The sequence below is a fragment of the Falco peregrinus genome, chromosome 8 (genome assembly GCF_023634155.1).
Source record: "Falco peregrinus isolate bFalPer1 chromosome 8, bFalPer1.pri, whole genome shotgun sequence".
NCBI lineage: Eukaryota > Metazoa > Chordata > Aves > Falconiformes > Falconidae > Falco > Falco peregrinus.
Window position 1 is genome coordinate 27,907,012 of NC_073728.1, and position 27,198 is coordinate 27,934,209.

Sequence of the window (27,198 nt, forward strand, 5' to 3'; positions counted from 1 at the left end):
AAAACCTTGCAATGACCCAGGAAAGTTTTCCAGTTTGTCTCCTTGGGGCTCTGTCTCCTCACCTTAAAGCAGTGGCGAGAGTAAGGGTTTGAGTGTTGCTTGAGGTTGATTGTGTTTGTGAAGTCCTGGTATTCTAGGACAGAGACCCATAGGAGTGTGAGTTAAAATTAATCAGTGGAAATGCACCCTATGCACACTTGATGACTGTGTTCTGTTGTCTATTGGTCACAATCACTGGATAATAAATATAGCCAAAAGCAGAAAACCAAGACTTTTCTCTTGTCAGGATGTGGTTGCTTTCATGCCTGTGAACAGCCTGATCCAGGGTTAACAGCAGAGCATGCCCAACAAGTGAAGGATTTTATTTTTAATTAAAGTAAGTTTCATTAAATATAAAATTTTAATTTTCTTTTAAATGTAGCTGAAGAAAGGTGATAGTGCAAACTTTGTTCTGGAGGAGGTGCATGGTTTGAATACCTGCCCACAAAATGAGCTGTGGATTACTCCTGTATCCTGAGGGAATCTGAGCCCACAAGCTCCACTCCACAGGACAGGTCTTAACACAACAGGATAGTCCAGGGCTGGAGCGACATCTTTAATTCTCTTGAATGTGGGCCATGGCACAGCAGGACTCTTCAGGCTAGAAGCAGTACAGGGAAGAGTGAGCATGGATCTGTATCTTCTAACCAGGCTGAGAAGGGTTGCCATCCTTTGCTTAGGGTTATTTCTGGTAGGGGGAAATATGGGCTGTGTGAGAGATGCTAGTGTTTCTCCGACATGGAAGAATAAAGGTGCATCTTCCCCCTGAATGAAAGATCTGCATTTAATGGCCACAGTACTTTTGTTTTTAAGCTGCAGGTCATCAGTCATCTGCTCACCAGGTGCATGCACTGTGATTAACCCTGACAGACAAAAGGGGGAGAGATCAATGGCTCGGGTGTCATTACATCATTTGTGTGGCAAAGCAAGTCTTGGTTCTGTGTGCAAGGCGTGAGGCCCAGCTGGCTGTGCCTTCTGTTCAAAGCAGTACTTCACTGTGTGCGGGGGTAAGAGCAGAATTTCCCTGGGGCATGGTATTATTATTGGTGTGTGCCTATGGGATTTCTGCTGCAGTGGAAATAGTTTTTGTAGGAATTAATCTATTCGGGTTGGTACCTGGTGAAGTGTGCCAAAGAGGCTGGCTGCCTTCATCATTGCTGCACTCGCTCGTGTTTTCCCAGATGCTCACACAAGATGTCGTTAAGGGGGTTTGTTTGGTGCGCTTTTGTTAAGGTGTGAAGAACAGTGCAGTTTGACGAGTGAAATGTTGAGACTTAGGAGTTGGTGCTCTGTTCCTGATTCAGCCTGTGCAAGTGTCTCTTGGTACTTGATCAGACTCTTCTTAGCCAGGATGTGCACTGGATCAGATCATCAGGCCATAAGCTCTTGCGTGGGATAATATGTGACACAATGCACTGTCCTAATCCTGTAAAGATGGGAGCAGTGAGTCCCTGAAAGTTATGTATGTATGCTCTTCCCAGATGGGGGGGTTCACAGCCCAGCCTGCGATTCCACACGTGCAGTCACGCAGCTCTGCAGGGCTGTGGGCAGCAGCCAGGGCTCAGTGAGCACTAGGCTGATGTAGGAAGTCCACCCCTCTGTTCTGTGGCGGTGATCTTGCTCGTGTGACCTTTTGAAGCAGGGCTGTTGCAGTGTAAGGTACTTCAGAATGTGATGACAGGCCCCTAGGAAAGAGAAATAATGTTTGTGACACAGCATACAGATGGGAACTGACTTGATCGATATTTCATGGTATATTAACAGAAAGAGCAATGCAAATACTTTTTGGAGCTATATGGTCTCTTTTTTTTCTTCTCTAATATATGGATGTTCTTTTCCCACCCAGGACTCCTGCCACTTATTGCAAAACTCACAACCTGCCATTAAAATAAAGCACTGTGGAATTTCAGCTGTTGCATGCGAATAATTATGATGGTTAATTAATCCTGACCTCTCTTTAAGGAGCTCCCACTTCACAGCCATGACTCGGAGTAGGGTTTTCTGTGTGCTAGGTCACTAACAGCTATATCTGTTGCTCTTTGCAGCTGCCTGGCTGGTCTACAGTATCTCAGCCCACACTGGAGCATTAATTACTGCTAAACTTGGCATGCTTCAAAGGATTCATAACTGATTGGTCCTGGGATGTTTGTTTTTTCTCTCGCCTTGGTGATACTGGTTTGGCCCAGCCTCTAAATACACTGTTGTGATTTTAATTTTTTTATCCTAAAAGATATATGGTTGTGTCTCTTGTTCTCTGTTTATTTTTTTTTTCTCTTTTCACTCAAACATGCTCCCTCCCCCCAGCCTGTTTCGCTGCTTGAGAAAGCTGCGCCTCAGTGGTGTCAAGGGAAGCTACAAGCTCACCTCGTTGCGCAAACTAATCTGCTCCGAAATCAGGTGACTGCTGATCTACCTGGCTGTAACCCTGCATGCGCTATTTTGGGCTCTAGATTGTACCATGCGACTAATCTCTAGGCAACGTTCACTCTAGTCCTCTCTGTTAAGTGTGTCCTTGATACTCCTGAGCTACAGTGGACATGTGGAAGTTGCTGACCAATGAACAAATCTGTGCCAGCCCTATTGATTTCTAATCAGGTGTGTTAATGCTGGACTATTGTTTTTTTCCCCTCAAATAAAACGTGGATGAAGAAAGGCTACAGAATAATGCCAAGGCGGAGAGTGATGTAGTGTGGTTCCTCCAATTATTGCTTGCTTTGTCTTCTAAGAGAAGCAGTCAATTCTTATTGTTGCTGTTTCAAAAGGAAAAGGAGGAAACACTGAAAAATTGGCTTCTGCGTTTGTGCTCTTGAGTAAAGCCAAAGCCCAAGAACGCTCAAACCATTGCTTCAGAAGCAATTTCTATGGCTGCCGAGTTAGGTGGTTGCAACATTCTCCTATGGAAAAACTAATTTTCCAAAATAGGCACTGTCCTGCCTCTTGTTGTCTCAAAGAGCCTTTTCCAGATATACGGAGTTTCAGTCTGCACAGAAAAGGTGGGCCCGGACCAGGGAATTTACACCCTGCGTAATATTATTCAGCAGCTCCAGGCTGAGGTCATGGTTGTGTCCTGTGGCAGAACTTGGCTGAACATTTAGGTTATAGCATCTTGAGGGCTGTGAGACCAGCTTGGAGAAACCGCAGGGACTAAGAATTTCAATCCCACTTGCACAGGAGAAGCACGGCTTCCTGATGAAATCTCCCTTGGTATTTACCTTGAACCCCTTCAGGGATAAGGGAGCTGACAGAAAATGGTCTGTGAGAGGAAAATGCTTTCAGTGGGCAAGGGGTAGTAAATCATGACCCAGAACAGGAGTGGCCAGAGTACCTGCTCACAGGTTCCTGGTGAGCTCATCTGTTCTCAACCAAATGTTCCTACATTTTTATGTTCCTTGTTGGTGAATGAATTTGAATGAATTGCAGCTTAGAAGCACTAAATCGCTCTCACCTTATAAAGCACCTGGGTTTTTCACAGTCAGTGTGTGACTGCCGATCAGGGAAAAGGCTAGATTACCACATCAGTAAAGCCTGGGGAAAGAACAGCTGTTAGCAGTCCTGCTTAAGATGCATAGTAAAAAGGGAGGAAATATGTACTCCTCCTTGATTGAAGGGAGAAGGACCTTTGGCAGCCTGCCAGGGGCTTTTCCTGTGTGGTGCTGGGAACATTCTGCAGGCTGTGGTTCCGGACTGGTCTGTTTTGCTGGTGGTATTTCTGAAGGGCTGGAAAGCAGGTATGGGAAGTTTGTGGAGCCACAAATAAATAAATATATCAGCCCACGGGCGTTTTTCCTCTTCTCAGCCTGGCTGGGGTGACTGGGAGTAGTACCACTGCCCACAGGTTGCCTAGAGATGCAGTACCTACGGGTGCTCCCTCATCCATTGCATTCGGGTCTTCGGCTGCTGAGAGTCATTCGGTAATTTCACTGTACTGGGTGGCTTTGTCCAAACGCATGTGAGAAGAGGGTATGTAGTCTTCCACCCACTGTGTGTGTGGGTGTTAACCTCCTGCTATGTGGCATTAATATATTCAGTTACCCCAAACATTTCAAATCAAGTCCTCCTGTAAGTTTTTCCTCTTTCAGTCTTGAACTAAGTAATACTATTGCCAACGTTAATTTTTGTTTCCAATTGTGCAAGTATTCATGTGGTGGGTTTTGTTTTTTTTTAATTTTTATTTTGATTGTGGACTAACAAAAATATCTCAGTGAAGATTAGTTTGTATTCTGAACCTGTAGGGTTTCCAGCTTTTCTTCACAAACGCAGCAGGCAGGAAAACAAAAGGCTTCAGTTTTTTTATTTGCATGACTTCAAGACCAAAGGTGTTAATGACAGTTCTAAATCTCATTAAGCTCTTGATAAAAGCAGGAGGGCTGATGACGCTGCATTTATTGAGGAGCTTCAGAATATTAAGACTGGGGAAAAAGAAAAAAAAAAAAAAAAAGTCTTTCCTCTTACCAGCAGCTGTGTTGCTGTCTCTTCTTGCTTGATAATTTTACAACCCTCAAGCAAAATGGGGTCAGCAAGACCTATTATTTCTACTGTAAAGCCAAGTCCCTCCCTCCAGTGTACAAACTGCTGGCTTTTTAGGCCTTTAGCAGAGGCTAACAAAAACAATATAGTGGAGGGTTTCTGTAAAGTCTCCTGGGGGGGTTGCTATTGCATGCTGGTTACAAATCTTAGTGACTGTGCTTTTTGAAACAAAGGGGAGAATGGCTTAGAACAGCAAATTCTTGCCTTTTTGCTAAGCTCCTCTGAAATGCTGAATACAGACTAAAAAGCAACACACTTGGTGCTGCAGTGGTAACAGAACAATATCTCTATCTGTAGGAGAAAGCCAGCAAGTTGAGTCCTGGGCTGTGCTGCCCTTCTGAGAGGCAGGTCTGGCTGGTACCAGTTGGAGCTTGGGCCTGGGCTGAGGCACCCAGCTTTCCTCCTTACCCCCTGCCTCTCGGATATCCAAGCTATTTACTGAACAGTGCTGGAATGCATGATGGTAAGAAACATAATGTGGAATAATCGCCCCCATGTCGCAACTGAACTGGTTGTGCTTGGCACTCTGAATCTTGGCTATGTGGGCGGTCAGGAAAGCGTTTGTGTTGTCCAGCTCCTGCACAAACCTTCCCACCTTCAGGCAGGGAGAGGAGAGGAAGAACTTTCTGAGATCACATTTCATGGAACTGGGTATTATGTCCTTCTGCCTCAGTTCTCCATCAGGCTGGCAAGGATGACAGCTCAAATAGGAAGTGCACAGATACCGTAGCAATGGGGTCTGCACTGAGACCTACGTCTTTCCTCCTTTGCCCGCCTTACTGCATGAGCTGGCTTTTCCTCTAGCAGGGCTCATGACCAAGTTGAGTCTGTCTTTGGCTCTGGCTGGAAACAGTCAGGGCTATCCAGTGTCAGGACCAAATATAAATCCCACTGGTGAGGAGATCCCTGGGCTGACAAAGGAATGAAGAATTAATTCAATGCTGTACCTGGGAATGAGAGCACTAGTTGAGCCACAGTCACTAGACGGATCCCTAATTCCTACAGCTACTCTAGAGTGAACGTTGCCTGTTGCTGATTTTGCCTTTGCTTCGGGATGTCACAATATTCACGTGTTGCTTTCTAGGCTCTTTGACCTTCTGAACAGGTAAACAAGAGAGGGAAAGATTGTTATTAATATTCACCGTATCTGAAAAACTAACAGCATTCAATTGGGCATCATCTCCTAGCTGTCCCATCTCTTGGATTGATTCTGGTTCCAGTCTACTTTGTAAATGAGAATAAGATAAAGCCAAAGGATAGAGCGGGATTTATTTTCCCCTCTCTTTAAAACGATTACATTAGAAACATTCATTTGTAGAGGGATTTTAAGGCAGAATGAGTCTTTGTGATCATCGTCTCTGATCCAGCATAAACTGTGTCTTTGCTTAAATGGGCTTTTTGTTTGTTTTATGCAAACCCTCTCAAAATGCGGGGGTTTTCAGTTAGTGTAGCAGCGGAATACGGGGGTTTCTGGGTGGAGGCATCATGGCCCCTTCTCCCCCTACCTGTTCCTCACAAGGTCTGCTTAATTTTTTAATACCTCCCAGTTGTGTCTTTTTCCGGGGGAAATTTTCTCTTCTGATCTTGAGTGCAAAAGTCTTAGCCTTGCCCTTAGTAGCAATGAATGATGCTCTGAAAGGTGGAGGTAGCTGGAAAGTAGGCGCTTCTGCAGTTTTCTTGTAGGTCAGGAGAGAAATGGAGGGTGTAAGGATCCTTACACGATGTTGTGAGAAACAGGACTCTGAACAGCAAAATATTTTTAAGTCCTTTCTTCATCGATCCTATCTTTGCATGTACCTGTCCCTAAGGAGCAGTAAGCTGGCACAAAGAAGATGAAACTTGATTGCATAGAAGGGGTAGGAATCTGACTGCAGGCTTGTAGAGAGATCCAGTTCACCAGTGGGTTGTGGCCTCTTTGCAGAGCCCTGTGGCACTGTGACATTCCTGCTGTTGTCACATGTATAAGTAGGCACTTGTGCTGATCTTGCTCAGACCTGTCATCAAGTTGCTCATGCAAGGATTTTCCATCCTGCGTGCTACTGTACAGGGTTATGGGAGAATGCTGTGCTGTTGCAAATTACAGAATATAAATGTTTTTATTAGCAAGCTTTGAGGTTTAAGTCAGGGCACTGAAAAGAGGAAAAAATTGCCTGGGACAAATATAGGAAGGGGAATGTGCTTGTTGCTGGAGTCTGCTGTCAGCAACAGAAACCAGGATTGTTCTCCTCACTGAAACCTGACAGAATACATGTATCAGTGTTGGGGTCTGTCAGTGTCTAGGTCAAAAGAACAGATCAAATTTAAACTCTCAACTGGAAGAAGGAGGTCCTGTATGAGGTGTATTTCCTTTGGTGTTGGTGTCCAGCAGCCAGCCAGGGATTGCTTTTGTATGAGACCACTGAAACCAAGACCTGCTGCTCAAGCACTCAGCCTAGCCTCCTGCTGGCTCAGCTCATGCTCTGCGTACCCTTCCTTGCTTCTCCAGCTTTGTAGGAGCTGTGTCAGCCAAGGATGCAGACCTCCTCCCTTCCTCAGAAGAGATGGGGCTTCATCATGGCCTTACCTGAGCAGAGAGTCTCCACGAGGGAGGATTCTTCTTCAATGCCTTGTGGGATGGATTTCAACTTTTTCAGAGACCTGGCAAGGGGCAGGGGCCACTATTATCTTCATCTGTATCCAAGCTGCCTGACCAGCTCCTTTCAGTTTTTGAAGCCAGGGAAATTTATAGAACTTAAAAGACATTAGTGGATGTCTGAATTACTTCGAGTATCCAAACAGGGAAATCCATTGAGAGAAAGCCTGAGAGTAACACATGCAAGCTGAAGGTGTGTCAGGTCACCTGTGATGCAACCCTGGTTCCTGGGAGACTCGTTTATCATGGAGGTTACCCCATGCCAGAATTTTGCCTGGTCTCCCAAAGAAACCAAAAGTGCCACAGCTGTCCCTGCCCTGCAGGGGTACTTGTCTGCACTGGAGCTGACAATCTCCCTTCTCTGTTATTAAGGCTGAAGAAGAGTTAGTAAAGGCTCAGAAGGTGTTTGAAGAGATGAACGTTGATCTGCAGGAGGAGCTGCCTTCACTATGGAATAGGTGAGTGCTGGAGGTTTTCCCAAGGGCTGGTTGGAAGGAAGCAAAGATTAAAGTTTTGTACCACTGTTCTCCTTAGCTTGGGCTGGGTGCCTGCTTTTTTCTGGATCATCTCAGAGACTCTGTCTAGGATTCCCCCTAGCCAGCCTCACCCGGAGCTTTCTATGCTTTGCTTCGTGATCCTTATGAAAAAAACTCAGTTTTACCACAGAGAGAAACTGTGTTTCTCTTAATAAGCTTTGTCTGATTAATCCCTTTGCCCCACCAACTCTGCCCAACTTTCCTGGGCAATAGCCCATCTTCGGCTGTGGACTGCAGACAGAGCAGGCTGGGTCACTAGGATTTTGGGTGCAGAGCTGGCTGGTTGGAAGGAACATCTGCAGCTGAGTGGGTATGTCAGCTGACTGATTAAGGGAAGATGAGATGTCAGAGGGGTTTATACAGTTGCTGAGGTTGGAGAGAACCCAGGAGGTGATGCCTTGATCACTGTGTCTTGCTTTGCAAGCTTATGAGCACCTGATGAAGCAGCAGGTTTAACACAAGAGAGGGGATGAGAGACCAGGCTCAGGTTTGGAGAGCTGGGTGAACAAAGGTGAGGGAAGGATCCTGGTATGGCTGCCTTCTCTTGCCCCTAAATTTGCTCCTGGCTATGTGACACAGGACCCAGTGAGGTACTAGTGATTATAACTGTCCTGTTGTACTCTGTTTAACAAAACATAGCCTGGGCAGAGGAAAATGGGCTGAGAAAACAGGAAGACTTGAAAGACCCGTTGATTTGCCATACCAGCGATTACAGTGACAAAAAGGGAGGAGAAAGAAACAGACCAACATTTAGCTTGAAGGATGAACTGAAGGGCAGCAGAAGCTGATATATGGGGAGGGCACAGTGGAAAGCAGACAAAATCCTCCTAGGAGTGCCTCAGTTTCTTATTTTTAAATGCAGTGATTGTGTCTGGGTTGGCAGTTCTGGTTTGTGGGGGATGAGAGAGTGGGTGGCAGCAGGGCGGGAAAGCAAAGTGCTGATGTCTGCCTTCACTGCCCTTTCCTCCCAGCCTGGGTCAGAACTCTGCTCAGAGCAGTGTGCGAGCCTGGCTGAGGAAGGAGCTGGGAGGGATACAGGCATTTGGGTGGTTCCATGTGCAGAACAGTGATGCTGCTGGTCTTGGAGAGAATCTTGCTCCTGCTGTTACCCCTCCAGCTGGGTGCTGGTACAGCACTCTGTTGGCAGCTGGCGGGCTGGCTAGAGGGAGGAGGGCAGCAGGCAGCTTCTGGGATTTTAAGATGCCATGGGTTGTTCACAGCGGCTGCTATCTAGCTGATCCTTCTGCTTTCCTGCTGCTCTCTGTGCCTGTCCTGTGCTTTCTTACTCTTCTGCCCCTGAAGCAAAAAGTTCATGCTTTTTCCTTCCCCTGATGCTGAGGAGCTTCAGAATGAATTAATACCTGTCCTCTGGCCAATTTCCCCAGCTTTCCCACACTCCACCCGCATCACAGCCTCTATCCTTTTCCTTTCCATCACCCTACCACTGTCATTTTTTTTCCTTTTGTCTTTTTTTTTTTTTTTTTAATCCCTGCAGCTCCCTTTCCCTTTAGCTAGCCTCTCCCTTTAGCGAGCACAAATTCAGATCCTATCCCACCTGGCCTTCTCCTCGCTGTAGATGTGTTTGCCCCATACCTGAACTTTGCTCCATCACCCCCTTCATGCTTTTCTGCTGCCCTTCTCTTCCAGCATGTGCCAGACCTGACAGAGTTGAGTTTGACTGGGAATGGTGGGTGGGAGGTAGGAGAAGGGGCAGAATTTTTAAAAAGTTTTTGGGAGAGCATTGTGTCCATTAAGTTCTTCTGTCTCATTTTCCATTTGGCAGTCGTGTTGGTTTCTACGTCAACACATTCCAGAGTATAGCAGGCCTAGAAGAGAACTTCCATAAAGAAATGAGCAAGGTAAGGCAACTAACAGCTTATACACCTTCTCCTCACTGTTTAAAAAAACCCCAACAACCACCTCCCCACCTCCCCTGCAAACCAACCAACCAACAAAACCCACCTGAAAAACCAGCTGGAGAAAACAGCATTTGCCCTATGTCAGAGGTAAGTGTTAACCCTGAGTTTTTTTCTGAGCCACTTGGGAGAAAAGCTGAGACCCCAGGGCCATGCAGCAGTAGGGTTTGTGTCGTTTGGCATGGCTCATTTGCAGAACTGCAGAGGGAAGGAAGCCACTTTCAGGCCTATCTCTTGCTGCCTTTTATAGTTATCTACATTATGGATCTATAACCTGGGCACTCTCAGCCTGGTGTCTATTTTCTTCCTCCTCTGCTGCCTGGCAGCAAGCTGCCGTGAACCCCCATCCATCTAGCTGTGGGGATGGAAACAGGACAGAATCTGCCATCCTACAAGTCAGCTGAAGACTGAGACCTGCCTCGCTCCGGTCCCACAAGGAGGCACTTCCCAACAGTACCTCTCTGCTTCAGCTTCTTCCCTGCCCTGTGACCCAAAAGAAGGCATTTGCGTGCTTAGCATGGCCCTTGCATGGGCTGCCAGTTGGCCATGAGTTGGGAATCGCAGCAGTACGCAGGATTGTAACCTGGTGGTGGCAGGCTGGACCCTGGTGCTGTGTGCCAGCACCCAGCAGGGACCTCAGTAACAGTCTGTGGGGAAGCCCCCCACTGCCGCTTCCATTTACAAATATGTTCTTGCTCTTTCACTTAAAAGCTAGAGAAGTCTTGAATTCCTTAGGTCTGTATGCTGCTCCTAAGGGTTGCACGCCCTCTGTAAATGTTGCACTAATCCTTGATTAGTGACTGAGAGCCCAGCTGGAAAACTCTTGTATTGCCTCCCCTCCCCAGTGTCATCCTGACAACAAGACAGCCGCTAAGCAACGAGCAAACGTTATAGCCCTTCAATTCCCAGCAGTCAGGGGCCCTCTGCCTTGGCGTAATGCATCAGTTCTGAGCTCTCTGACATTTCATGGGGACCTTTCCAATTAATAGCCTGCTCCTCTCCACTGAGTAATGAACTGATTGTTAAGAATAGGGGGCATTGTTATAATTTTCAGTTCATTGCTATTACCTTACACCCAACAAAACATTGGAAAGATGCTCGTTAGACAGGAATTATCTTCTTGTATCATGTCTTGGATTTCTCTTTCCTGAGGAGTTTCGTATGAGAGCAGGGCTTTTGCTTTGTTCCATAAGAACCATCTGTTTCTTATTATTGCTATAGCATCCAATTAACTGCTGGTGTTGCTGGCACAATGCCTCCAGCATTGATTGCATTGGATCCCTCCTCCTACCAGTGATAAATCTGGCATCTCATCTTGTTTATGAATTGGCTGTTTCAGAGTAGGAGTGTCTGGAGTGAATATTGCAGCCTTCAGTGCCAGGGAATGTTTAACCCCTAATTTTGAGTTTCTGCAAAGATCCCTGCAAAATTTCTGCAAGGTCCTGCCCAAACGTAGATGGCCCAGGCAGCCTGTGAAGTCAAGGTGTGTTGTTGACTGGAAGTCCAGTTGCCTTTGGCTCCACAGCTGAAATGGCCATATCCTAAGCTTTGATAAGCAAGTCTGAGGAACAGCTTTGGCAGCAAATCCAGAGTGAAGCTTCAGTTCTAGCACGTAGACCCTTAGGTAAACACTCCTCCTTCTGCAATGGTACCTGGCAGCACACCGGTGGGGGCAGGTGACAGAGCAAAGAGGATTATGTGTAAGGAAGACAGCGTTCCCACGAGGCACCAGCAGCTCTTCAACAGTTTGAGCGCTCTAGTATTTCATACCCTATGGAAGAGTGGAAACAGATGTCGGGCCGTCCTCTCTTGGGCTAGTTGAGTATGTGCACATGTCTGGGCACAAGCCTGGTTTTGGTCAGCCTGTGTGCAGTTCAGCCCAAACTCTCTTATGGCGCTTGGACTCTCTTTCTCATTCTTCTTTTTTTTTGTTTTTGTATTTTGCAGTTGAACCAAAGCCTTCATGATGTCCTGCTGGGTCTTGACAAGCAGTACTCAGGCAATGCCTTCCCCGTTAAAGCACAGCCCAGGTCAGTAACTGTGGGAATAGTCTCGTCAATCGGGAAGTGATTTGACTACCTGCATATAGCCAGCCCGTGCCCTCCTGAGACTCCCTAGAGCGTGTCCAAGATTGCACGTGGGACTGGGTGACACAATGCAATACCTCTTACATTTCTTGAATGGCAACTAGAGGCCTAAACTTTCACTAGGTGCTGATACTTAGGCAACTGACTTCAGCTCTGTGTTTTTAAAATTGAATCCCATGCATAGCACCTGTCCTGTTCTCTTCCCTCAAAAGCTTCAACCATGTACCTACAGCTTGTGAGACTGAGCACCAAGAGACCTTTGTTTCCCCAGCCTCCTCTTTGTTCTTCCAAACTTGGAACCACCTGTTTGCCAAAGCCTTGTTTCTCCCCCTGTATTTAAGTGTATTTAAGATAAGGTGTATTTCCTCTGTGTGCGTTGCGGAAGTAGTTGCAGACTCACTAATCTGGGGCATCCTGATCTCAGAGCACTTCCAATCTGCACATTTTCAAGGACTGAGTGTCCTCCAGGCCTTTAATTTTCTTTCCTCAGCTGGGTTCAGTCCTGTTAAGTGCAAGTCTGCACATTCTCTAGCACTGAGAGGGGAGGGAGAGGTCAGGCTCTGGATGGGGTTGTCTGGCTCCCGTCCAAATGCATGAGTGATGAAACAGTGTCGGGCTCTGACTTCCAGCTGCTGCTAATCCCACGTGCTGGGTGAGCAGGAGCACAGCCCAAGTCCTCAACTGGTGTAGTGATGTTGGGAGGAGGTGAAGTCAGCATGAAGTAAGGGCAAGCTGCAGTCTGAGTGCATTGACTTGGAAGGACTAGATCAGCTGTTGAGACCTTTGTGCTCCCTTGTCTCTCCTCCCAGTTTAACCTCCTGTTGCAGGAGGTTGACTTGCCTCTCTTGTTCCAGCAGTGTGTGTGGTGTTTGCCAGCTCTGAAGGAAGTTGACATTGGAGTTGAATTTGGCCCCTGAGTTTTTGGATTGCTAACACTAGACACAAGATGCTAATAGGAATGCTTCTTGTGAAAATAATATTTTTCTCCCAAGTTGGCTTCTGGTGTCTGTTGATCATCACAACCCAACAAGACCGAAAGCTTGGGGAGGCCATGGTGCCCATCCTCTTGCTGCCACGTGCTGTGTTTCTAATAGCAGCATCCTCCAGGGTGCTTGGAAGAGGATGAGGTAACGGGACAGATGAAGGTTGTAGCCATTGCTTTGTCCAGCTCTTTAATTCTTCTTAATTTCTTCCTCAAGGAAGTGATTATAGACTGTAGTGACAGCCTGGTCCAGACACGTTTGTTGTTGTGGCATGAGGTTTCTGGCCTGAAAAAGTTTCCAATGAATAAATTACCTGTCTTCACGCTTCCCAGCCCTACAAACTGCTAGCTTCATCTGGAGCTGTAGTGGGTCTCTTGACAGCAGTTCTGTGCCCTTTGGCTGGCGATGAGACCACATGGCCCTATAAGCCATGAACGAGTGCACGCAGAGGCCCCTGTGTGGCTAGCAGTCTGAGTGCTGCTGTTTCATCACTTCTTGTGTCTCGACTGAGATGCCAGACCTGCCCCAGAGCACCTCTCTTCCTCCTGAGCACAGTGGAGCAGAGTGGTGTAGGAGGATGTAGCGAAGGTTGGCCAAGGCAGTAAATATGCAGTGACCAGGAAATGCTGTGAGGCACTTCTGTCTCTCCTGCACATTTGACCTCTCATGGTGGCGTAGGGCTGGAGCAAGAGTGTGCAGCAGGAAATGGCTCTCAATGATCTGATTGCTTTTTGTGGTCTGCAGTAGGAGCAGATGCTTCCCTAACTCTCCTCTACTGGGAAGGGGATTGGAGATGGATACAATGGCAGGAAATGAATGAGGTGTGAGAAGAGGCAGTTATCTGTGCACATCATTATGGCATTTACGTGAGGCCTTACAGAAACATTACCGTGGCTGGATGAATCTGATGCTGGCTGTGTAGCACAGTAGCACAGAGCAGCTGATGTATTTCTGGGAACCTCAGGCGTGTGTTTGGGATTTGTTTCTGAAAGAATTTGAATGTTCAGAGCTCAGATGCCTAGTAGACCTAGGAGTTTGGTAGCATTACCCTACTATGATTGGACAAACTGGAAAAAGATACAGTAGGAAAGCTGCTGATTAGGTTCCACACATAAGACTGGGCACATATCATGTAAGTAAAGGAGAATGGGGAGCTTGTTTCTTGTGTATCAATATTTACAGGGGAGAGTGAGGAGCTGAGATTACCTGTGAAAAAAAGGACATTTACAGTTCTCTGCCCGTCTGTACTATTTCCTTTCATCTCCGTGTGCACCCTGGCCCCATATTCCAAAGAGCAGGGAAAACACTAGTTTGCTTACATACATGTAGATCTTTGACAGGCACAAAAAGCCTTCTCCTACCCTCTCCAAACAAGGCCATAGCTTTCTATGAACCAAGGGAAGTGTGTACGTGTTTCTCTGTGTGTGTGTGTGTATCTGTGTGTGAGAGAGAGGGAGGAGATCTTGTCATTGTGATTATAGTGAGCTTTGTGGCACTAAGCGAATGGGTGCTCAGAAGCTTAACTTTTCCTCCCTGGTTTGACTGTGCCATCCTGTAACTGAAATGATTTGCGTGCCATCCTCAACAGAAAGAAAACTAAACTGTTCGCCAGGCTGAGGAAAAAGATGAGCAGGTACCGGTACGGAGAGCAGCATTTCGATACGTGTTTGATTTAGTTCCTAAAACTGGAGAGGCTGTTGCTGGATTCTAACAGCCTGGCACGTGTTAACCCTGTGATGGGAGAGGGGTCCTTTGCATGATATGATGTGTTCATGGCCTGCTGGGTCCTGCTGAGATCTCTCTGTGTCTGGATAATCCCATTAACTGCTTGTGTGCCTGGTTTGAATCCTTGCTTCTTTTCCTACCTAAGAAGGCAACGTGAAAGCTCAGGCACTGTCTGTTCAGTTGGTTTTGTGTGACTAAAACCATGGTGGTGGGTTTTCCAAGGGAAATATGGGCAATTTTGGTGATTAACAACTTTTAGTTTTACTTAGTGGCACTTGCCCTTTCGAACAGGACTGAAATGCTACATTCTTATTCCCTGCCGGGCCAGGGAGGATCACAAGGCAGGTCTTTTATGCTCAGAAGTCCTGTGCTGTCTACCTGTTGCAGCTGGGAGGATGATGGGGTGGCAGAAAGACACTTCCACCTTTGCTCCTTACTTGCTCTGTTCTTGAGGATCCTCACTGTCTTGCTCCATTCATTTAAAATTGTGTTCAGGGCTGAAGGAAAAGGAAGTCTTTTGTGTTGTCTGAAGACTAAAATCAGCATCTTGCCTTTGAAGACAGTGATGGCATTGAATAACTGAATTGCTACAGTGCCTAGAGTTACCGTAGTCATGGTCAAGGACTCCGAAAAGGACATGCTCTGGAGCAAAGTGGGAATTCCTGCATAACAGCATGGAAATTTCCTTTTTGTTTTTCTTAGTCTTTGTGTTGGTACTCCCTCCATGGGTTCTTTATGGTGGGGGGAAATATTCTCAAGATGATGTCCTGCCAGCAATAAAAGCAAGTGCTGGTAGATTGGGATCCTTGCTTTTCTGATCCTGGCTCCCCACTGACTAGGGCAAGTCACACAACCCTTCTCTTTGCTATACATTCTTTGTAAAGTGAGTAACCGAGGGTGGAGAATGGTAATTTCACAGGGAAGCTGAAGGGCAAATCTTGACTTTATATCCTAAAATGAAAAGTAGTGAGGGAATATCTCGTGGTGTTACTGTTCTGAGGTTTTCTACTGTAGGAAAACAAGGATTCGCAGGAGTACTACTTCTCTGCATGTCTGACTGTGGTCCTTGGTTGGACCAGTGTTGTACCTGCACGAGGCAGAAAGTCCAGTATTTCCAGTCACTGAGAACAGACGGATGCTACAGCAGAGGGAGAGCCAGTAGATCTCATCTTGACGAGCCCTAGCCACAGCATCTTCCTGCTCCGTCCTGATAAACTCCAGCTGGCCCAGCACTTCAGGTGCCTGACCTGGGCTGTGTTGGGGGTTTCCACCATCAGAACAGATGCTGGGGTCACAGAGAAATGTGCGACCCCTGGTGCAGGGAAGGAGAGTCTGGGACTCTGTCACTCTTTGATCTGTAGCAAGAATGTACATTTATGCTACCCTATGTTTGGGTATATAGATGCTTTTTCCTTCTTTCTCTTGCTCCCTTTTTTTTTTTTTTTTTTTTTTAAATACATAATTCTCCAGTCTGCTTTGGTGCTAAAAAATAAACTGCTTTTGGCTAAAAGGCCCTGTCTGAGCCTTAGCTGAGATGCTAACCTTTTTTTCTTTTTAACTTGAGAACTTGGCAAGAGGTGACTGGTCTGTTTTTACCATATCAGAGGGTGAAACCCACTTTCCAGTATAGGATTGTTACAAGCACACGGGAACTCCATCTGCAAATGTTACTCTGCTCTTCCAGAACAGATGAGGCAGTCCCATGAGAGGTCTGGAAGCTCAGCAGCACTAAAAGAGGCTGGGGATTTTCGCTTTCCCTTCAGCTGCATTAACTGCATTGGACCCTGTTCCCAGCTCTCTATTTGCAGAAGAAAATTGACACCCCCTTCCCTTAACTGCCTGATATTCCTGGATTTGGCATCTCTGCCCAATTGCTGATGGGAAGGGAAAAGAGAGAGCAGTGACCTTGTTGCTTTGACTTGTTTTTACTGTGGCACTCACATTTTGTCAGTGGGGACAGTCCCCACACTCTTGCTTTTTCCTGTGTTTCCTTGAGCAAGCGGTCAGTATGGAGACAGGGCTTTGCTCTGCGCGGGCAGCGCGTGCTCCCCCGGGAGCAATGAAGGATGGTGGATCCTGGCGACAGGCGTGCTTGATGCTGGTTGCACTGGCTAAATGAGTACAAAGCAACAAGTGCAGGAATGAAGATGCCGCTCGGGGGAGCTGGAAAAGGCTCAGCCAAAATTAGCACTGACATTTTCCTAGGGGGATCAGCCAACACATCAAACAAGCTGTAAATAGTAGTGACTTAGTGAAGGTTTTAGTGCGAGGCACTCTCAGCCCTTGTAGGATGAGGGCAAGAAAGTGGACTGCCTCTCATGTGGGAGCCTTTTACCAATATATCTCCAAATTAAGTCACTGTCAGGCACCAGAAATAAGTCACTAAAAAGCTGTTGCGTGGCCTTCAGAAAATAAGCCTGAATTCCTTTCTCAATGGGAGAAATAGGCTCATCAGGTCCCAAGAAGAAAAGCCTGCCCTTGTGTTGGTAGGCCAGCTGACAGCCAGGAGTCCAAATGTTCCCAGTGTAGCCTGGGCATTTGAGGAGCTCTGTCAGTCTAGCTGTACATCGCTGCACTCCACCACCCCCCCATCTTCTCCAAAGTGCTTTGAACTCTAGGGAAGGTAACGTATTCTTTTCTTCCCCCAACTCTAGCATCAGAGGACATTTTCTGTCATTTCCTGCTGTTCCCTGGTGACTCCAGTTTAGAACAGGACTTCTCCTTCACCCTCCAGCCGTTACTTCTTTTAATCTGTAGCACAAACTTGTCCATTTTGCCAAATCCTTCACACAACCCATGTTGTTTTGAAATGATTTCTGGGGACCTCTCAGGAAGGACACTATAGGCATATCCAGTCAAACAGAAGAACTGCAGGGGTTGGCATACATGTTCTTTAGTCTCTCCTCTTCCCTTTTCCCTCTTCCTTTCCCTCTTTTTCCCTTGGCGTGTGTGCCCCTGGTTGAGAGCTGCTGGCAGAGAACGTCATTGGATTTGTTGCATCATGTTGGTGTGCTGCTGGCATCAGTGTCATCAGAAACATCTGACCTGCATGCAGACCTGAGAACCAGTGCTTTGTGGGGAAAATGTGCGTGTGCGGAGGAGGTGGGGGCAATGGGTGAGGTCAAAGTGGGAATGGGATGGGGAGCTTGAAAGCTGGAATGCTGAGCAGGGGGAGATGCTTGCTTGGAAGGGGGAGGTTTGTTGAAATGCCTTGCTGTCCCTTCCTCCTCTTGCTGTCCCCCTACTCGTGAGTGTTTAGGAAGGAGGCTGTCATGCACATTAGCCGATGGTCACCACACCTCAGGCATCCAGGTGTGAATGGATGTATACGTCTGGAGCCCTGGGCTTTCTCTTGAGACAGAGCAAAGAAATAATCGACTTCATGTCCCTGCAGAATCAGGTCTGCATTGCTCTAGTTCTGGCTCTATGCCAGGATTTGTTGTCTCCAGTTGTAGGAAAGGATCTGTTCCTTTTGGCCTCCTCCCAAGGCCTTTAACTTTGCAAGAACCATGACTTTATAAGTGGAGGCAAATATCATTCCCTGTAGATGGGATTGCACAGCCCTTTTGCAATATTCTGTAATACTGTTTTCTGCTATGTATAGTTTTGCCAAACTGTAACCACTTCTGCTGAAATATCCCCTACCAGTGTCTGTGCTTCTGCATGACTTGAGATAAATTGATTAGTTGCTTTTTGGGTAGCTGAATTTCAGCCAAGATGATTCAGCTGTTCCTGAGAATTAGATTGGGAAAATAGTTTTACCTTTATCCCTGTTGAAATTCTGTTAACCAACTTTTCACTAGATCTGTTGTGATTCTGTACTTTGAAGCACAGACTCGACACTTGGCCAGGAAAAGGCATGTGGCTCTTGCCATTCCTTTGAAAAATCTGTCCAAATCTGGCCACGTTACGAACCAACAAATGCCATTGGCATACGCTTCTTGCATCTTAATTCCCTGAAGAATCCTTCTTGACTGTGTGTCAGGAACAGTCCTGGAATAAAGACCAGCTGGAAAGACAAGGATAGAAGGGGTTCATCATCATCAAAAACAAGGCTGGGGAGACTTTCCATAACAGAGAAGTCTTTATTAGTAGCTGGAATCTCACTGTTTCTTTGCTGTCTCATTCGATCTGTGAAACCTCTGGGTACTTTGCCCCTCTTCCAGCTTAGCCGGTTTGTACCTCATAGAGGAATATGATACCCTGTGATTACAGCTTTAGTTCAGATGTTACGAGTCTGTTAGTCATAACCCATGCAAGTGTCAGTACACTGCCACGCAGAAAAATTCTTATCTGTAGAGTTTAAAACTATATGAGCTACACGGAACTCCTTCCCCCGTCTGCTTCCCCGTTATTAAAAGACCATGACTTAACGTCAGGCACTTATGTTAGAATCTAGCAGGATTAAGGATGCATGGTTGGTTTTGTGGTTTTGTTTTTCTGTGTGAGGACAGTAGGAATTTAGTGAGTAGTCTGCTGCACAGTAATGCTGCTGCAGTGTGTCGGACTGCAAGTGACTCAGCAAAGATGCTTCTCAGAGGCTTGTAGAGGCTTCAGATGTCTTTATCATGGTCTCGGCAGCGAAGCAAAGAGATAATGGAGGTTACTGATCTTTGCTGGTTATCACAACTCCTCCTAGACTTGGCTCAGACTTCTCTCTCTTTTTCCTTCCCCCTCTCTCCCTTTCTCTCTCTACTTCCTTCAGTGACAGCACCCCAGCGAAAGCAAATAAAAGCCCCTCGCCTCCACCAGATGGATCTCCCATCACCAGCCCTGAGACCAAGACTGTCAACCATGAGCTGGAACCGTCCACTTTGGAAGCACCTGGGGCAAGCATCCCAAAGTCACCATCTCAGGTAGTGTCCCCTTGACATTGATCATGTCTCTGCAGTATGACTGCTGATGGCAGAAGCTCCGTGATTCAAAGACATCCATCAGTTGCCTTTTTAGACCTCTTCCTGCTGCTGAGCCCAGAGAATATGACATGATGGTTGTTCTCCTTCACTGGTTCCTGAGAGGTTCCTGAGAAATACAAGTTGCTCGTTGGTCATCTCCATATCATATAGGGAAGAACTATGTTGTCCCTGAATGTCTCTGCAGGAGTAAGGCCAGTAATATATTTTCCTGTCTGGTAGGATGGCCAAGAAGATCTAGGGAGGATGGAGTTGTAGCTAGGTGGGGAAATTTGTTCTTTACATTTGAATTAACTTGTGGAATTCAATGGACCAGTTTCTTCTCAAGAACTTCCATAACTGAGGAAGGTTCAAAGCAAAAAGCTTAATGTTGATAAGGCTGAGAACATCTGTACTTTACATAATGTTTCACTTTAATCCTAAGATAAAATATTGTGGTGAAAATAAAGGCATTATATTCCTATGCTATGGAGAAATTGGATGAGTACCAGGAAGAAGATTGTCCACTACATGGAGTCTGATACCTTCCACGTGGCCTTTTGTTAGTCTCTTCCTTACACAGGAGATACCCAGCAGCATGTTTGAAAGAGCAGGTGTAGCTCTTGCTACTCAGCATATCATGTGATGTGTTTTACTTTGGGATTTAAGGAAAACAAAATATTTACTTCCTCTACCCATCCTTGTATTGCTGAGTTGGAGGAAAAGCTTAGTAGAGCAAAGTAGTAACTAGGCCAGATCTGTGCCTGGTGCCAATCCCTGCATTTCAGTAAGTGGGACACTGGGAACATTTTTCTAGGAAGAATTAAAGCTGAAAGGGGTTCTGGCTGAACTGACAAGAGAAAACCTATTGCTTCTGAAAAGAAATGGGGACAACCCAGAACTTCCTTGCCATCATAGCAGTGTGATTCCAAATAGGCGTAGGCTGTCTTCTGTTTCTGGATAGCCTCTCGCAATGTTTTCCTCTCCACTGCATTTTTGATTTTCAGGATTATCTAGGGACAAAAAGGGGATGTTTGTACATTGGCAAAAGGGTCCTTTCCAGGCCTGTGATACATGTGGATGCCTGGCAGCGTCCTTTCAGGACTTCTTCAGGGTCTCTACACCACTCAGCATTGCGCAGCCTAGGGTGGCTTCTCCACCACCCTGGCTAGGACCTTGGAGCAGGGTATGTGTACAGGGGAGAGGGCTCTGCATCCAGAATTGCCTGCCTGATTTTTTCAGAGGTTACCATAACTTGATTGAAATTTGGAAGAAGAAATCGAACAGATTTATTGAGCTGTTCACTGCAGACTGCACTCCCCATGCCTGTGGACTTGTCTTCCTGAGTTTGGCTTCTGCCTTTTCCTTTAAATAGCACACACAACCCTTGTTTTTGCCAGCCTGCAAGTGCTTTCTCAGTCACTTGCTGCCTCCCTGCCCACAGGAATGGGTCTGGAGGCACCCCTTGTCGAGTAAGCAGAATATTCCAGCGCAGCCCTGGCTGGAACCTCAGCTGGGCCACAGGCAAGACTGAAATGGTGTTTGCAGCTAATGCTGCCATCGCCTGGCAGCTGTTTCCCAATCTATATTTTAATTCATTCTCCCAGGCCTCGATACAGTGAAGAGCAAGAGCCCCACTCCACATTGGTACTAGGCGCTAAGAGATGGAGCTGGCTCCAGAGGGAGGGTTTCTGGAGGGTTTCACATTCGGAGCCAAACCTGGTGTCTGTGTGGATAACGTCTAGAAACTGTGTGTCAGCTTGCCAGCCAGCAGGAAGCACAAGTGTCTGCTCTCTCAACAGTTGACTTTATACTGAAATCTTCACAGGTGTCATTCCTTTTGACCTATGGGTAAGTAATTTGTTCTAGGGTTCCTCCTGGGGAGGCTAGGGGCCTCATCCTCCGGGGAGGATGGAGCAAAAAGCAACAAGCGCAAGTACAGTTCTCTGGCCTCTTGGTGCCTGAAATACTAATGCAAACCATAAGCAAAGGCTGTGGAGGAAAAGACAGCAATACAGAAGAGACCAAATAAATACTAACTAAATTTTGAACTGTTCCCTATGCCAAGAAAATTACCTCTTTTATTCTCACTGTCCTTGAATTCTCAAAACCAGCTTATTTCCATCTTTTGGAAGAAGCAACTATTAGGTCTCTGCACTGTGTAATCTGATGATGATGCAGGACTTCAGGGTCTATGAAATTTCAGAGGTCAGACTTCTGCTCTCAGTTACACCACTGAAACACCGTAGTGATACTTTTGAAATCAGCGCAACTATGTTGAATTTAGACAGGTAAAGCTCTTTGGGATCCAAGTCAGCAGAAGAAATTTAGTGGGTTTGTTTTATTCTAGGTGGCAAAGTTTGTGCTTGATGAGTTTCCAGGTAAGGCCCAAAATCAATATGCAATCCTGTTGTCTTTGAAATATGAGTTTAGGCTGCTGTTGGAGGTAATGCTGGATGCTGTAAGTGGTGGTCTCCAAGGCACTAATGCATTGGAAGGAAGGAGACTGAGTATTTTAGAGAAATAAATAGCAAAAGAGCTGGAATCTTTTTGATTTTAGAGTTTGTAATTGGAGCCTCCCATTTCTGCATATGCTGGCTGTGTTCTGAGAATGGCTTTTCCCTGAAATTTCTCATCCCTTCTTGCAACTGGCAAGCAGGGGATTTCTGGGAAGGGATTCTTTTCAGGAAATATAGAAGCAACACCTTCTGCAAACAGTGAAAAGTTGGAAGTGAACACACTACTTTCATTATTTCCCCTAACCAGTTATTCAGGGGAAAATGTGTGTTCGCATACTCATAACCTAAAGTAGGTTAGCCCAGTAGAAAACTGGGCATATCCTCAGCAACCTAAATAAACACCTAGCAGACTTCAGTTATATGCTGGAGTGGTGTGAACACAGGACTAAGAGTGTTGAATTGCTGTATTTCAGACCTGGGCCTGACGCTGATGCACTGGTTGCCCTTTGTCAGGTCTCTGATTCTCACTGCCTTGGGGTCCCGGGTACGATGAGAAGATCAACTGTAAGACATCACTGTAAGTGGAAAATACTGTCATTGCTGAGCGTTGCTGTGGTGCTGGGAACTTGTATGGCTGCTTTGTTCCAATGCAGCAGCAGCTCCTCAAAGTTAGATTTGACCTGGAAATGATCACTGAGACTTGGGCACGGGAAAATGTGAAAAGGATGTGGTTGGGTTGATCCTAGGAAGGGTCTACCACAGCTTCCCACAGGGTTTGTGGATGTTGTGTCAGGCAGAGTCTTGTAACAGGGTGGTGTGTGTATTACGGTGGATTAAAGTTCAGGGTCAGACTTTGCTATGTGTTCTCGGGAGTCTTCAAATGGAGACATGACTTTATTGCGTCAATGCTCATTGGTGAAACTGAGAGCAGAGCTGGGCCCACAGCAGTCATGGCTTCTCAGGAGTCTGACTTGTTCTTGCCTAAAGCTGAGAAGTGGTAAGATGCCATCAAGAGCTCCTCCAGACCTTTTTTACAGTATACTGATAACCAGTGCAACAGGGAACCAGTACTGAGCGGATCAGAGCCTGTCCTCGTGGTCACCTACCCATAATAGGACAAACTGAGTCTGATCTCTCATTCCTTTAGGTATGGTAAGTACAGAAAAGGAGGCAGTGCTGGCCTGGTCTATTGAATCATGTTCTCAGTAATTGATCTGCTCCCTTCCCAGTGGTTCTTTTGAAGGTTGCACATGCTTTAATTATGTATGCATGTCCTGTCAATGCATATTAATTGTGTTACGCTTCTCTGCAGAAGGAAACTTGCCCATGGCTGAAGTGTAACTAATGATGCTGAACCTTCTCTGGAGGCGTGTGGTTGGTTTTTTTTGTTCTGTTTCAGTTCAGCCCTTCACCCTCCCTCCCTCTCTCTTCAGATGGAGTTGACTGGACCTTGCTCTGTGCCTGTGGTTGTGATTTCCCCCATCTTCAGTTTTTGTGGCTAACCTGGTTCCTGTCTCTGGTTTTTTTGGGTGTCGCCGTCTGTGCTGTGGCCGTGTGCTCACTTGCATGCAGTTGAGGAAAGGGCCTCCGGTGCCTCCGCCTCCAAAAGTCACCCCCTCCAAGGAGATCAAGCAGGAGAACATCATCAGTCTGTTTGATGACAATTTTGTCCCTGAGATAAGTGTGACAACCCCTTCGCAGGTTAGCTGCTATGCCCTGCCTTATATTTGTCTACCTCTGAACTTTTCCTTTTGACCTTTCTTCTCTTTGGAGGTGTCAAGCCATGAAACCTGGTCAGGTGAAGGAGGGAGGCAAGCTCAGCACTGGACCTTGGAAGGCAAAGAGTTAGGTGGGAGGGTGGCTAGAAGGCAGCTTTGACTAACACATTGCCTTTTGGGAGCTTTCGTTCGTAGAAGAAATGGGAGAAATGCAGCCGGTGAAGATGCCAGAAAGTAATCGCTGCATTTGTTCAGCAGCAATGTACGTGGATTATGGCTCCCCTCATCCCGTGATACGCTCTCTCCAGACCCACTGATACTGGGTGTAGATGAAGCATGCGTTTTCTGCTCTTGTATATCCCCAAGTGCATCTATGTCTGTTCTGGGAGAAGGCGGTTTTGTGCCTTCACACATAGGCTTTGTGGTTTAAAGCCTGCACAGGAAAGGCCAGCTGGAGTTGCATGAAGTTCTCTTTGCAGAGAACAGGTGCCTGCAGTTTAGATAAGCAGGACTGTGGCTGCTGTGAATTCAGGACTGCTGACACAGTCTATCACTCTTTATCAGCAAGTGGTTCCCATCAGAGTATTTCTTTCTTGTCTCGTGGCACCTTTCGAAGCCCTGAAAAAGGAAAAAAAAAATTCAGATGATGTATTTTTCCTCTTCAGTTTTCTTTTGATTTACATCATTGCAAGAGATGATGCTTGGGTGGGGAATTCTGTCCTTATGGAATGAATGTATATATAAGAATAGCAGTCCTTATGTATATAGGAGCCTGACCAGATTTCTGGCTGTATCATGATATACCTGCATCTAAGTTTTTATATATCTGTATGTGTATATATATTTTTAATTTATTTTTTTTTCCTAAATAGCTTGTTAAAACACAAGTAATGTTTCTATCGGTGCTCATCTGTGACTCACTCCCTAACTTTTCCTTGTATCATTCTGCTCCATTGCCTCTGGTTTACCACCTTCCACCCAGCTGCTGAGGAGCAGAGGTGGAGTGGGGAGGGAAGGAAATCCATGTCAGGTTTTGCATTGCAGTCGATAAAGCTTACAGAGCAGAGACATGATTTGCCAGCAGTGTTGGAAGGTGGGAACTACAGGCAGCTGAACAACTCTGCCATTTTCTGTGCTTCCTTCTCCTGTATCATAATGGACAGCTCTGTCTGCCCCATGGTTTGTATCAGGTATTTCCATGTGAACGCCAGCTCTTAGTCAGGTGAACTCTTCTGCACCTGATCAGTGCTCTGACCCAGGATGGGATCTGCTGTGACTTTCAGTCAGATGGGAGTTCTGAGGGAGGACTGTGGTTGCCAGAGCAGTCTTCTCTGAAGCACCCAACCACCACTAGCATTCAGTGTGTTGCCCAGGACTGTTCCTCTCTGATGTCTTAGCTTCAATAGATGTCTTGTGGGAGATCTGGGTAAAGGCAAGGGGTGCTAGCCCTTGCATGTAAGTCTTGAACGGCAGGTAAAGTTATTATTCAATGGCTGGAGCCTTTGATGTCTCACTACTAAAGAAAATTAAAGATGGGGGTTGGAGCCTTTCTGATAATGGGTGGCCTGGATGTGCTGGAGGAGTGTGGTAGTATGCCAGTTGGTTTTTGATACTGGTCACCATTTATTACTGTGATACATTATAGCTTGGTTCCTTGTTGTCATCCCAGTGGATCTCAGAGATGCTCATAAGGAAAAGAAAAATCTATGAGAGGGTTGTGTTTCACTAGAGGGGGTCAAAACAATGATGTGGATTGTATTCAGAAGACTTTCTCTTAAATGGTGTCTCTTGCTGCTTGCCAGGAGGTTTTCCTTTGTGGGGCTGTGATGTAACACTGGAGACCAACCTGCCACACTTTGTGGTTGGAAAGGGAGCTGAAGCAGTAGGGCCAGTGAGCTGGGAGGTCAGTGGAAATAGGGGCAAATCTTCCTGGACTTCCTAGAGAGAGCAACTACTCTGTTGAGTAGAAAAGAGTGTCTTGTAGTGGTTAGGTTAAATTTGAACACCAAAAGTGATAGTTCAGTTTTGAATACTAATGACTCATGCCCTTTGTAGTGACTGTTTTATTAATGGTAATTAGCGAATATGCCATCATTGTCTTTAGCTAGAGCATTAATCAAAGCCAAATTCTGCTGACTTTGAAGAAAGTAGCAAAGCTTCTCAAATTTATGCTTTATTGGAAGACTTCTGTTGTGTGCATGTTTCTGGGATGTCCGGAAATGGAAATCATTCAAAACAGCGTTTTTGGAATGGGGAGTGATTCAAGCCCTTTAGCCTGGGTGAGCTGCCATATTCTGTGTTTCTGTCTCAGATAAAGCAGGAGGGAATTGGCAGGTTTGCAGGGTAGCTCTGATGTCTCTCAGACTTGCCTTCCAGCAGTTTGAGTGGTTTTCTGCCTGCATCCAGGCTCCTGAGATAAGTTGTGTGGGTAGAAGCTCTTCTCTATGTGGCTGAGGGAGTCTGCCCTGGGCCATCAGTACAAAGGCAGCTGGGTGAGCTATGGGGGATATAAATAGAAGAGAAGCCCTTCTGAGTCATCAATGGGCAGTGATCCTTTTGACCACAGCAGGTCAGGCGCTTACACCATGTCAGCTCATTTGGCCAGGTGGGAAGATGAATGAGTCCTGTGGAAGAGGCTCAGGTTTGGTTTACAGTGGCACCCATGTGAACCACCCGTGATTATAGGCACCAAGAGTCAGGAGTCACATCAGGCGTTTGCATTGCCACCATGTCTTCTGCGCTTGCAGCTTTAGCTCCTGGATATCATATACCCTCCCTTTACTCTGTGTGTGTGTGTCTAATGCTCGTACTGCTTTTCTTCCTTACTGCTGCCAAGTTTGATGCCCCTGGGCCCTTCCAGGAGGGAGCCAGCCTGTTGGATCTGGATTTTGATCCCATTAAACCAGATGCCACTGTGGGGAAGACCCCCACACCCGCTTCCCAGGTTGGTTCATATCACTAATCCTTCTCCCTTCGTAACTGACTTGTTGCCAAGTGTGGCATGACCTGCACCTACATGAATGATAATGTGGACCTCAGCTGCGGGTGGCTGGGCTGGGTGATCAGCCCCGTGCCTTGCAGATGGGCACCTTGGTCTTCTGTGCTGGATGTGTAAGTCCGGTGAGAATCAGGTGGCAATTAGCCTGATCACAGTCTGGCACTAAGTGTTTGTGGGGTGCTTGTGCGTTGCTCTGATGATCTACTGATTGACAACTTATTCAATTTAACATATGCCCCTCCCTGGATTAGCATCCTCTGTATGCTATATGGATTTAAACTGTTCTTCTGTGGATGGGGATTCAACCTCGGTTCTGTGCTCCTGCTATAAATTGCTCTCAAAGGGATTTTTTTAGTAAACAGTCACTGATAATCTGCAGTTATTTAAGGTGGATATAGCTGTAGATGGATATTCCAGTGATGTGAAACCTGCCTTTTTCTGGGTATAATATAGCCTCTGCTTATAGTTAAGTAGTAGGTTCCTCCCTGAGCATAATGCTGTGCAGTGCAGCATCAAAAAGGAAGATGTCTGGTTTTGGTCTGGACTGTACCTGGTCCTGTCTGCTGTCAGAGGCAGGTGGTCTGCATTTCATTTTATGTCTAAATGGCTCCTGAATTTGGCTGTTGTCCTCACCAGGACTTTCCATTTTGTATGTATGAAATGGTTATTTTTTCCCTGTGGTTGCC

General features: G+C 46.3%; 1 protein-coding gene across 7 annotated transcripts in view; it reads left to right on the forward strand.

The window, feature by feature from the left end:
• BIN1 (bridging integrator 1) overlaps positions 1 to 27,198 on the forward strand; it is a 101,255-nt gene that overhangs the window by 57,264 nt on the left and 16,793 nt on the right. For 2 of the 7 annotated variants that reach the window (XM_055812066.1, XM_005237669.4), the window contains exons 7-13: positions 2,344 to 2,436; positions 7,571 to 7,656; positions 9,518 to 9,593; positions 11,598 to 11,680; positions 19,151 to 19,301; positions 23,369 to 23,497; positions 26,351 to 26,458. In XM_055812066.1, coding sequence (XP_055668041.1) covers positions 2,344 to 2,436; positions 7,571 to 7,656; positions 9,518 to 9,593; positions 11,598 to 11,680; positions 19,151 to 19,301; positions 23,369 to 23,497; positions 26,351 to 26,458 — 726 coding nt within the window. The remainder of the gene's footprint in view (positions 1 to 2,343; positions 2,437 to 7,570; positions 7,657 to 9,517; positions 9,594 to 11,597; positions 11,681 to 19,150; positions 19,302 to 23,368; positions 23,498 to 26,350; positions 26,459 to 27,198) is intronic. The other 5 variants (XM_027787138.2, XM_027787136.2, XM_027787140.2 and 2 more) reach the window with 5 other exon arrangements.